Genomic DNA, 12,930 nt, shown 5'->3' with positions numbered 1-12,930 from the left:
GGGACTGGAACACTCGGTCCGGGTGGGATTGTGACATCACGAGCCGGAGGCTTGGGCCGGGGGCCAGGGGCCAGGGGCCAGGGGCCAGAGGGAGGGAAGCCGTGGAAGCGCCCGCCCCCGCTGCCAGAAGAAAGCTGCCGTGATGGTGGATGGTCTCACTGATTTTTCAGCCGGCTTCCAGCAGCAGCAACCTGAAGCTCCGGCTGGAGCAGTGAGTCCCCCTCCTTTCTCCCTCCACCCCCTCCTTCTCGTACCCCCCCTCGGGAGGGGGGGGGTGGTCAGATTGGGGGAGGGGCATGCACTGTCCGGCCTTCTCCGTCCCACCCCCGCTCCACCTCCTCCCTCCTTTCCCCGCCCCTCCCCCGCGGGGGGTCCCCCGATTCCAAGAATTCTCGGGCCTTGCCTGGACTCCCATCCCACTTTCCTTTTGGCCCCACGGAGGGGGAGTTCCTTCTCTGCTTGGGAAGGACTGGCCCTGGCTCCCTCCGAGTAAATCCTTGGCAGCTTCAGCATCTAGTTGCCAGAGCCTGGGTAGAAGAGCAAAGCTGAGAGACTCCTGGGCCAGAGCCGGAGAATGAGCGTCCGGCTGACTGCCAGGTCAGCTTCAACTCACCCTGCACATTTCTCCCCTACAGTGAGTCCCTTGCCACGAGGAAACTCCTCTCTGAACTTCTTGAACCCAATAAGAGTAACTCTTCACCCTCTCCCTCCCCCCTCCACTTGACTTTTAGACACCCTTTTCCCCCTTTTTAGCCCACCTGGGAGAGTCCTCGCACCTCTACAGCCATGTCCAAAGCTTCTTGCTCTACAGACAAACTCTTGCCCCACTCCAGAGCCTTGTTAAAGTTTTGCATTTTGTTTTGTTTTGCATTTAATAGTATTTTTATTTTATTTTCCCATTACGTGGAAAATTAGTTTTCAATATTCATTTTAGTAAGATTTTGACTGAAGAGGAATTAAAAAAAAATAAACAAAAATCCCCATTACAAAACAGAAAAGCCTAGCTCTGCTTAGCAGACACCAGAGATGGAGGGATGAGGGCATTTTATACTTTCTACTTGAGAGTGCCTGGTGATCTGGAGATAATCTCACTAATCACTTCCTGGGAGGGGCGTGTGCCAGCCGGACTAGGAGTGAAGCTGGCCAAGCAGCGGACCTTGGAGATAACTGCTGCTCTTCTGAGGCCCCGGAGCTACGAAGCTAAGCGGTGGAAGCACTCACTCGCTGTCTAGCAGTTATCTTCATAGGCCTGACTCCCCTGAAATCACCTGATCACTGATAAGGAGTGAAGCTGGGGTGGGAGGGGCAGAAGATGGCAACTTGGTACCCTTTCTGTTGACCCCAAGCGGTTGCCACTCTTGGTCTTCATTCAAGAAGCTGTCCACCGGCGTTTGAGCTCATTTTAACCTATTTAAATCTAATCCAAAACTCTAGCCCTGACTTTTCCTCTCAACCTCCAGTCCTGAATGCCCAATTTCCTGCAGAACATGTCTGTTGACTTCCATCTTCCACCAGTACTTCAGTCCAGTTCAACCATTCAATAAACATGAGGTGCCTACTATATGCTATGCACCAGGTGGAGAGAAGGGAGGAGGGGGAAAATGAAAAGGAAACAGTCCTACTCTCAAGGAGCTTATATTCTATGGGGGAGTAGGATACAATAGGGATAATTAAGTAACAAGATAATCCCAACTCAATGTATCCACAGTTGAACATATTATTCTTTCTGCCCCTCCCCCACAGTTATTTGTCCTTCGGACTTGAAAGGTTGTGATTATTTTTGGCTTGTCTTTCATCCTCACTTCACATATTTGGTCAGTTAACTAGGTCCTGTTAATTCTACTTACAAAATCCTCTCAAATTAATCCCACTTTTTTTTTTATTCCCACTGCCACCATCCAAATACAATTAATATAGAACTTCATTGATGGGCATGTAATCTTTCCCACTTCCATACTCTAATCTCATTCGTCCTTCATATGTGTGCAAGAATGACCTTTTTGTTGCTGTCATCTTATTCCTATGTTCAAAAATCTTTAATTTTTTTCACATGATCTTTTGTTTTTGTATCACCTAGATTTCCTTCTGTATCTTACCCTCCACTCAACAGAAAGCTAGCCTACATAATAATTTTTTAAAGATAAATAAAGTGAGCAAAATGAATTAAAACCAACATGTTGAAAAAAGCAATGTTCTATATTCATGGACTTCCAATTTTTCTAAAAAGAGAGGAATTATGTGGGGGATATCTTTTAATATTTCTTCATTGGGGTCAAACTTTTCTTTGTAATGTCTCAATATTCTCTTCTTTAAAATACATTTTATTGATAACATTTGTTTCTTATATTACCAGAATTTCTCCCAGTAGCCCCCCTCCTCTCTCTCCCAGGGAGTCAGCCAACAAATATTATTTAATATTCATTTAAATACCTTTTTGGGCATGAATGCCTACAAATTGATGCCCACAAAACCTTTCAGACTTGTCCCCTGAATTACCATCATCCTATCTCTGTCCCTTTGCTCACACTTTCTTTATATCTGAAAAGTCCCTTTCTTTCTCCCTTTCCTCAGATAAAGTTATAACTAGAAAGTCTGGTACTTCACAGAGCGCTTGGTTTTGAGTTATAGCATATACATCATATAATGTTGTTTATTGTAATTATCTGTATTTGGGTGTCCTATTCCCCTATGAGGCTGTAAGCTTCAATGAGAGTAGAAATATTATCTTTTCTAAACTTTCTATTACTTCCAGTACCCAGCACAATTCTTTGAACAAGCAGGTGTTTAATAAATTTCTATTGACTTTTAAGTGAGTTTAAGTGAATTTTTAAAATTGCATATTTATGCTTGATTCCTTTTGCAATCTGGGCCCTGATGGTACCATTTTAATCTCCCTTTCTAATAAATAGATAAATAAGCAACTCTTTATAAGAGAAAAGGAAAGAATGGGGGCCAGGGCACTTACCTTCAGTCTGATTCTCTTCCATTTATGGCCAACTCCAGAACTGTGTCCAGCTCATGACATGACTTAGTGAGGTAGTAGCCCCAGCTGGGGGATGGAGGTTATGTGTGAAGAAAATAAGGTGGAGAACAGGATGAGAGAAAAGATTATAGTCAGGGTGGATCTGTTCTTGTGTCTCCCCTAGAGATGACTGTTCCATATGTCATTAGGCTAATATCTGTTCATTTGTATATTTGAAGAACCCAGGCTTCAAGTAGGAAGAATAGGCAGCCAATTTTCCAGTGTCTAGTCTGAATAGCTCTCATGCTCCATTTTTATTCATGCTATGTTAAGTGAATGAAAAAAAGGCTTCCAGCATATCAGACAGAACCCCTACAGTGGATTTATGGAAGGGCATAACCGGTAGAGCAAGTATGGATGATCTGCAACATGCATCATTAGAGGGAACATCCATGTCAATGATGAAGTAGCAGATCCTCTGGAGTATTGTCGTATAGGTACTAGTCAAAGATAGGATCCAACATGCAGGAACTTGATAGATTTCTCAATATTGTTGTGGAGGTTTTTTGTTTGTTTGAGGGTTTTTTGGTGAAAATGTACAAAATGTTAATGACTGGAGAGTCTATCCTCTGTGGCCAAGAGGTATGTTTATTTGTGATGTCATCTAAGCCATGTGTGTTATAGAAAAGGCACAAGCTCTCTTGGGGATAGGGGAACAATTCATAAATCTCGCCTGTGACTTAAAAAAGTCTTGTCCAATTTGGAACACAAGATTATGCAAGAATGAATGATGAAAACTATCTATGCATGCATTTTGAAAATAAAAAAAAAACTATCATTAAAAAACAAACAAACAACAAAAGCCAAAAGCCTGTCCATCCACTCTATAGGTATGTGGTTCTTGGCATTTGACTGTGCTTTTAACCCACTTATTGAAAAGGCAGACACATAACTAAGGTGAGGTTCCCAAGACTTTGTCTTAGGATACTAAATCTGGAAGGTCTAGATAGTACTTGGAGTCTTTAGCAGCATAAAAATAACAGAACTTAGTATTTAGTGAGCAAAACTAATTTTTGGAAAATAAAATGTTATGATAAATGTGGAAATATGTATAGAAGAAATGAACATATTTAACATATATTGGATTATTTGCTGTATAGGGGAGGGGAAAAGGAGGGAGGGAAATTTGTAACATGGGGATTTTCAGGGATGAATATTGAAAACTGTTTTTTGCATGTATATTTTGAAAATAAAAAAACTATTGTCCAAAAATGCTTGATTGATTAATATATCAGAAATAAAGATTTTTTTCTTAAAGACACTATTAAAATTTATTTATTTATTTATTTTATAATAACTTTTTATTGACAGAACCCATGCCAGGGTAATTTTTTTACAACATTATCCCTTGCACTCGGTTCTGTTCCGATTTTTCCCCTCCCTCCTTCCACCCCCTCCCCTAGATGGCAAGCAGTCCTATATATGTTAATTTTGTTACAGTATATCCTAGATACAATATATGTTTGCAGAACCGAACAGTTTACACTATTAAAATTTAAAAAGAAATAAAAAATAAGATGCTAATTGATGGTATATTAGGATGAGTTCCTATCCTGGCCCACCTTGCTCCCTACCTGTGAATTGTCTCCCTGTTGCTGGCCTCTTATTAATGTAAGGGATCTCTCTACCAATCACAGATCTATCTTCTCTTCTCCCTTCCTCCATCCCAACTGTAAGCACCTATTCCATGCTGTTTGCTTCCAAAGCAGCTTGTGGTATTTGTCACAGATGCTAAAATTCTTAGTTATGGGTCAGTGTAGAGGGGATTCCTGCATTTAGCAATGAGGTTGGACTAGAAGTCTCTTGAGAGTCTCTAATTCTGTACATGCATATATGTTATTCTTATGTGTTGGTGTCCTTTGTATATTAGGAATTCATATGGGTACATTGTACATCATGTAAGATACATGTGTGTCTTTGTATTTAAATATGCTTGTCTCTGGTTCTGAGTACCTGTATGTGTATATTCATACATTCACGTCAGGACTTGATTAGCTCAGGGAGAACTTTATTGAGCCTCAAGGTCATGGATAATTCCTGTATGAGCCAATAAGCTTTTTCCTGCTACACAGGCCAATCACTGGTTATATCCTTTGCTTGGACCAGTTGGTTTTCAAATGCTTGCCCTTGGTTGCAAAAGGAACCAGGTTAGAGCTTAGCAACAAATGGAGTCTGCTTTTCAAAGATTGAGTCTAGTTCAATGTGGAGAGGCTCATCGCCATTTTTTGGCCATGACAACTCATGAAATAAGGAAAATATCTCCTCACAGCTGGAAAAATCAATTCAAATGACACATCTTACAGATAGAGAAGGGGAAGTCCTGGAATTAAGAAGTTATTACAATTATATAACAATTGGTGATACATGTGTCCATTTGGATGTCAGGGTTTATGAGCCTATATGAATTTGTCTAAAAGTTCATCTTGATTATTGTCCTATGTTCTTAACCACATGGTTACCACATGGATAGTGGTACTTCTCCTCCCAGTTCCTGCTAAACCTGATTCTCATTTCATAGACAGTACCAGTTTTGAGCATTGAAACTTTATTCTATTCTCAATTAAAGCAGAAGGTTAACAGTGGCCTGGAGGAATAGAGAAGGAAGAGAGCAAGATGGAGGAACTTGTCTCACAATCAAACCCAACAGGGAGAAAATAGGATCCAAAAGGGATGCAGGCTAGGCCCCAGACAGCATCTCCCTCTGTCTTTTGGCCCCATGACCAGGAACAGGTTGGACTGCCACAGCAAAACCAATGCGATTATTGTGCCGGTCAAATTCAGTGTAGAATTTTCGGATGAAGGTTGCTCCCAGAATCCATAGAGGTCCTGTGGGGGGTGGTATATCCAGGCCACGGAAGGCTAGCAAGCAAAAATTATCATCGCTCTTCAAATCCTGCAAAGAGAGACTAGTTTGGACTGATTCCCCCAAATAAGTTCACATGGTCTTTCACTCCCTCTCCTTCCCTCCAATCCCAGCTTTTAGCAAATCTTTTCCATTTAGTTCTTGTTTGTGATAAAATCACAAGAGAATCTTAGAACTGAAAGAGAAAGGATCATAGAAACTCAGAAAGGAGCTCCGAAACCATCTGGTTCAAATTGTACCTGAGTGAGAATCCACCTGCAATATAACCTTAAGTTAAAAGAAGTCTAGAAGGAAGGCACCTATTGCCTCCTGAGTCAGTACATTCTATTGGGGCTTAGCTCTTCTTAAGAGATTTCTCCTTATAGAAATCCTTCTACTTGTAAGTTTTAATCTTCCTCTTTACAACTTCCACCCATCCTTGATCTTAGTTCTTCTCTCTGGAGTCAAGCAGCAAAATTGAATTATTTTTCCACAAGCCAACCTTTCTAGCATTTAAAGATAACTAACATTTTCCCCATCACCACAATCCTTCCCCCAAAGTTTTATCTGGGCTAAACATCCCCAAGTGTCTCCAACCATCCTGGTTGTTGTCCTCTGGAAAAATCTCCATCTTATCAATGGTTCTCCTAAAATGCAGCCCACCAAACTAAATACAATACTCTTGATAGCTTGAAGAGGGCAGAATGCAAAATAACTAGTATCTCCTCCATACTATTACCCAAATTGAATAGCCTAAAACTAAATTAGCTTTTTGAATTGCTATCACAATGTTGATTGTTTTTGAGCATGCTGTTCACTGAATCTCTCTGATCTTTTCATCAAATTATTTTCTATATACCTCTCCCCATTCTTGTACTTGGGAAGCTAATTTTTGGAACTTACTTCATATTTATCTCTATTATTAGCTGACCTTGGAATTTTTCTACTTCAGAATTGTGAAATTCACTGCTGTAGACCAGATGTAAAACTCCCCAGTGCTACCTAAACCAGATGAAAATAAATTGGGAAATTGGGAAATGTTTAGCAAAATAAATAAAAATACAATACAATGTAGATAATGTTCATTTATAGTTTTTGAATTTAATATGAGGCTGATAGAGGGCATCTAGGTGGCAAAATAGTTAGAACATCAGGCTTGGAGTAAGGAAGATTCCATTTCCTGAGTTCAAATTTGACTTCAGACATTTAATAGCTGTGTGATCATGAGCAAGTCACTTGCCCCTGTTTGCCTTAGTTTCCTCATCTGTAACATAAGCTGGAGAAGGAAATGGCAAACCACCCCAATATTTGTGCCAAGAAAACCCTCAATGAGGTCATAAAGATTTGCACACAACTGAAACTGAACAAATAACAAAAGACATTCAATGGTTGATGAATGAATGAATAAGTTATATATGTGGAGAGTCACACATGACTGAAAAACTACTGAACAAAAATGTGAGACCCACAGAAATCTCTTTCTGTTTGAGATAGAAGGTCCTGAACACTATAGTCCAGTCCTTGTCCATTTCAAGAACTTCTAAAAAGCCTTTTTTTGGGGAGGGGGGGTATCTTCTTTCTAATTCCTGTTTAGCTTCTTTGATTGAAATGCATTGATCCATCCATTGATCAACCATTAAATGCTTTTTGTTGTTCATTTGTTTCAGACATATCCAACTCTTGTTGACCCCACTTGAGGTTTTTCTGGTAGAGATCCTAGATTAGTTTGCTATTTCTTAATCCTGCACATGTTACAGATGAGAAAACTGAAGCAAAACAGGGTTGACTGACTTACCCAGGGAGTGAGTGTCTGAGGGCAGATTTAAATTCATATAGATGTGTCTTCTTGACTCCAGGTACAATGCCACCTAACAGTTCACTATGTGTTGAGCAATGTATTTTCCCAGACACTCTCTGTCTTTATGGCATCTATCTCACCACTTCACCTACCCATTTTTTCAGGATCCTATATTTGCTCTAACACCTTGGCTTCTCCCTTTTCCATAAATCCCACTATCATCTTTTCAATCTGATAAATCCAGGCATTGCTATTCATTTCTGGTTATCCTCCCTTTCCTCCTCCCTCTCGCCCCATCTGCCTCTATCTCCCATGAATGGTTCCAATTGAGGGTGCAGCCTCCAGAAAAATTCTCATTCTCAATCTATCTCAACAAATAAAATGGTAGATATAAAATGCTTTAGAAACCTTAAAGTGACAATTTGTTACTAAATGTAATTATTTTCTCTTATTCCACTCAGGATAGGCAATCCAGTTCTAGTTTCTCTCCAGAAAATACAGAATTGACTTTTTTAGTTTGGATGGTAAAACATCAGGGGACCTAAGAAGATGAAAGTCCATAAGGAAAAGAAACTAAGATGACTGACCCTGTCCTGAACAAGACCATCTCCATACTCTTAACCAGTGGTATCTGTGGACATAACTGTGTTACTTAATACCTTTTGCTCTACTCCAGCTGCACAGTTCTTTGGTACTGGGCTTACTCTAGGAGTTGAAAGCATCTCAAACTATTTTAACAGAGCAATTGAAACTCTCAGAAGAAATTCTTGAAGCAGACCCTTGGTGAAGCACTTAATAATAATAAAAAATATATTATACTTATAAATATTGATAATTATTATAAATAGAAATACTTATAAAACTAGAAGTACTGCTTACAAGTAGTACTAATTATTATAACTATAAGTGCTAATAGTAATACTACAAGTACTACTTATAAATAGTAATAATTATTATAACTAAGCACTCCTTATAAATAGTAATTATAAGTAATACTTATAAATAGTAATTATTATAACTATATGCTTAGTAATAATTATTATAAATATAAAATACTTATCATTGGTAATACTTATAAGTAGAATTGAAATATAAATATTTTATAAGTATAATATATCATAAATACAATAAATACTTAATATTAAATATAAGTAATTAGCATGTTTTTATCTTTAAGGCTAAGACATGCTTTAAGGTAGTGAAAAGAAAAATTATCATCATTTTTTAAATATGAGGAAACACGAGGGATGTTAGAGAAGTAAATAATTTGTCCAGAATCAAGATCAACCATCTTTTGACTACCTCATGGTCAAGATTCTCGTGCCTTACCTATGTAGAACTCTGCTCTCTAGAGAAGAATGCTATTTAGTAGAATCTTTAAACTGGGGGCTATTGAAAGATAACTAAAGTCCAATTGCCTTATTTTACAGGTGATGAAGCTCAGGTCGTAAGTGAGGGAAATGAACACACAAAAATCATACAGTGGACCAGTAAGAGAATAGCCCCTAGAATTCAGATTTCTTAATTTAATTCCATTCAACACACCTGAAGCATATTTGATTGGTTATACTGTGCTATAGGTGTCTGTCCTCAAGGAGGCCACTTTCTACTGGATATGACATAACACATAGGTATAAATAAATACAAAGTAATTTGAGGAAAAAACACTTGACTACTGAGGATAAGGGAAAGTTTTCCTTAGGAGATTGTATTTGAGCTGAGCCTCAAATTAAGGCAAGGATTCTAAAAGGTGGATGTGGAAAGGGTGAATTCTAGGTATAAGGAACTGACTTAAAAATATGGAGATGGAAATTTGAATTTCCAATTTGATTGAAACAAAATTTGCACAGGAAAATCCTATGAAATAAGATTGGAAAGGGTAGGTGGGAGTCAAATGGGGAAGCTTGTATTTTGCCTGAAGGGAAAGTATTGTAATCTGTGAGATTTTTATAAGGCATGAAAATTGCTAATATTCTAGAGGAAGTGGGAAGACATGGAAAATTTTTGAGTAAAAGAATGGCTGTATCAGAGTTGTGCCTTTGGATTATTATTTTAGCAGTTGTGAAGATATCAGAGAGAAAAGAAAGACTGGAAAAGAGGATATCAATTAAGAGCTTTTGTAGAACATATTAAAAATTAGAGGGGAAAAATAAATTAGAAACAAAAAATCTATTAAGAAATTATAAATAAAACTAAAACCTGGTTCTTTGAAAAGTATAATAAAATCAACAAACCAATAGCTAATCTGATTAAAAAGAGTAAAAAATTAGTAAATGAGGAAAGCAAAATCACAGTAAAAGCAGAAAAAAATAAAAGAAATAATCAGAAAATACTGTGTATCACTGTATGTTAACAAAATTGAGGACACAAAAGAAATAAGAATCCATTAAAAAATATAAAATATCCAAACTGTCAAACAACCTTACATAGATCTTATATAACTCAATCTCAGAAAAGGAAATTGATTTACCTATAAAGAAATTATAAAATGAAAAAACAAACCAAAAAAAACAAAACAAAAAACAAAAAACAAAAACCACCTGGTCCTGATGAATCCATGAGAGAATTCTATAAAATTTTGAGAGAATGTTTAATACCTATACTTCACAAATTATTCTCAAAAAGTGAGGAATAAAACACTCCACTGGAATCCTTTTATGAGACAAATATTGTTCTAATTTCTAAATTAGAGAAAGATAAAACACAAAAAACTAAAAGTCAATATCATTAATGAACATTGACTCAAAAATTTTAAACAAAATTCTATCAAACATTACAGTGATTTTTCCAAGAAATCATTCATTATGATCGGGTCAAATTTAAATCAGGAATGCAAAACTGGTTCAATATTAGGAAAATAATCAACATAATTAGTAATAATAATAATGCTGATAACTAATGTTTACATAGTGTTCACTGTGTGTGTGTTAGGCTTTCTGCTGAGCCCTTTACATTTGTCTCATTTAATCCTCTCAAAAACCCTGGGAGGGAGCTGCTATTATTAGCCCGATTTTATAGAATAGGAAACTGAGGCAACTAGAGCTAAAGTGACTTGCCCAGGGTCACACAGCTAGCAGACATCTGAGGCAGAATTTGAACTCAAGTGTTCCCTACTCCAGACCAGTATTATATCTACTGTGTCACCTAGCAACTAAGAGTTATTAAAAACTAAATTATCTAAAACCACAAGAGCATCTGAGTAGACACACAAAAAGCCTATGATAAAATGCAACACTCTTTTTATATTAAAAATCCTGGAAAGTATAGGCAAAGAAGGGGGCCTTTTTAAAAAATAGTATAAAAAGCATCTATTTAAAACCAAAAGAGCATATCAATGGGATATACTAAAATTTTCTCCAACAAATTATAAAAGAGAAGCAAAGATGCCTATCCTCTCCACTATTATTTGGTACAGTTCTGAAAATGTTATCAGTAGCAATAAGATAAGAGAACAGAGTTAAAGAAATAGAGTAAAGAGAAGATAAAACTATTTCTGTGGATGATATAAGGCTTTCTTGGGAAATCCTGGGAAATCAACAAAGATAGTAATTGAGACAATACTTTCAGCAAACAAAATAAATCCTTAAAAATCAACAGCATTTCTATACAATAAAACACAAGAATAATAGAAATTCCATTCAAAATAATTACAAAATGCATAAAATAGCAGGGAATCTACCTCTAAAAGTGCACAAAAAACTGGTACAAATTCAATTGCAAAGTACTTCTCAAAGAAATTAAGTATTAAATAGCTAGAGGAATACTCAATGTTCGTGGCAAGGCCGTGCCAATATAACAAGAATGATAATGCTACCAAAGTTAATTTACACTTTTAGTATTATATCAATCAAATTACTAGGGTGAAACATTATATGACTCAATAAAATATCAATTCATTTGAGAAAATAAGCCAGAATATCAAGGGAAATGATGAAAAGAAATAGGGACAAAGTAGGACTCCAACACCACACATTATACAGGAAAGCAAGAGTCATCAAAACTAATTGGCTAAAGAATAGAGAGATTGCTAGGGAAGATCCAGAAATGATGGAACTCAATAACCTTGTGTTAACAAAATAGGAAACATAAATAAATTGCCTTAGGAAAAATTCCATTTGCTAAAAACTACTAGGAAAACTGGAAAACAGTCCAGCAGAAGTTAGGCTTAGGCCAATACCTTATACCACATTCTATAATACATTCTAAATATGAACTGAATATTAAAGATGCATAATTAAAAATGATAAAAAGAAGAGAAATATCATGTACTTCTCATGACTATGGACAGAAGAATTATTTTTAATAAGAAATAAAAACAATTACAAAAGATAAAAACATAACTTTGATTTTTAAAATGGAAAAAGCTTCTGTACAGACAACATTAATGCATATAGGATAAAAAGAAAAGTAATTGGATGGGGAAAATCTTTTGTATCAAATTTCTCTGAGAAGACCTTGTTATCTAAGATATATAAAATTTAATAGATATAAGACAAATAGCTATTCCCAATAGATAAATGGTCAGAGGATATTTAAAAAAAACAGTTCTCTTAAAAAGAACTGCAAAGTATTTACAAGTACATGAAAAATTGCTCCATCACTAATAATAGAAGAAATGCACATGAAAACTATCCTGAAGTTTCACCTCACACCCTGCAATTTGACCAAATGTAAAAATGACCAAAAAATGTATGTAATTCATCGATAAGGAAATCATCCTCATATCCTCCAAAATAATTATAGAAGCACTTTTTCTGATAGCTAAGAATTGGAAACAAAACAGATTCCCATTAATTGGGTAATAGATCAATTGTGGTACATGAATCTAATGAAATATTACTGTGCTTTAAGAAATGATGTAGGTGATGAATACAGAGAACTATGGAAAGATCAATATGAACTGACACAGGATGAAGTAAACAGAACCAAAAAACAATATACATAGAAAGGACAACAATGGAAATGGAGATAACAGTCACACTCCAAAAAATCTAAAGTAATTATAACAAAATTATAAAAGATCACTCAAGACTCAAATGTAGAGACATAAAAGGACAATCCCAACTCACCCATTCATGGAAGTGGAAAGTCCACAGAAATACATAGTGCCTGTTTTCAGACTATCAATATAAGGATATGTTACGCTGATTTAAAAAAAAATTTTCCTCTCTTAAAAAAATACTATTTGTCATATGGGATGGCTCTCTAAGAAGGGAAAGGGGGAGGAATACTTGGAGATTGGTGATGTCAGAAAAAAAATCAATAAAA

General features: G+C 36.5%; 1 protein-coding gene and 1 long non-coding RNA gene across 2 annotated transcripts in view; one reads left to right on the top strand and one right to left on the bottom strand.

Annotated features, from left to right (window-relative positions):
• Nucleotides 1–94: 94 nt before the first annotated feature.
• On the top strand, nt 95–8,488 carry LOC127562677 (uncharacterized). Its single transcript, XR_007953750.1, has 2 exons — nt 95–597; nt 8,124–8,488. It is a non-coding gene; the product is annotated as an uncharacterized LOC127562677 (long non-coding RNA).
• REN (renin) overlaps nt 5,551–12,930 on the bottom strand; it is a 29,970-nt gene continuing 22,590 nt past the window's right edge. The window contains exon 9 of the mRNA XM_051998566.1: nt 5,551–5,915. Within this exon, the coding sequence (XP_051854526.1) occupies nt 5,700–5,915 (216 nt within the window). The 3' untranslated portion in view covers nt 5,551–5,699. The remainder of the gene's footprint in view (nt 5,916–12,930) is intronic.

This window comes from Antechinus flavipes, chromosome 4, assembly GCF_016432865.1.
Source record: "Antechinus flavipes isolate AdamAnt ecotype Samford, QLD, Australia chromosome 4, AdamAnt_v2, whole genome shotgun sequence".
Classification (NCBI taxonomy): domain Eukaryota; kingdom Metazoa; phylum Chordata; class Mammalia; order Dasyuromorphia; family Dasyuridae; genus Antechinus; species Antechinus flavipes.
Note: the sequence above shows the minus strand (reverse complement) of the source record. Positions and strands in the feature narration are given on the sequence as shown.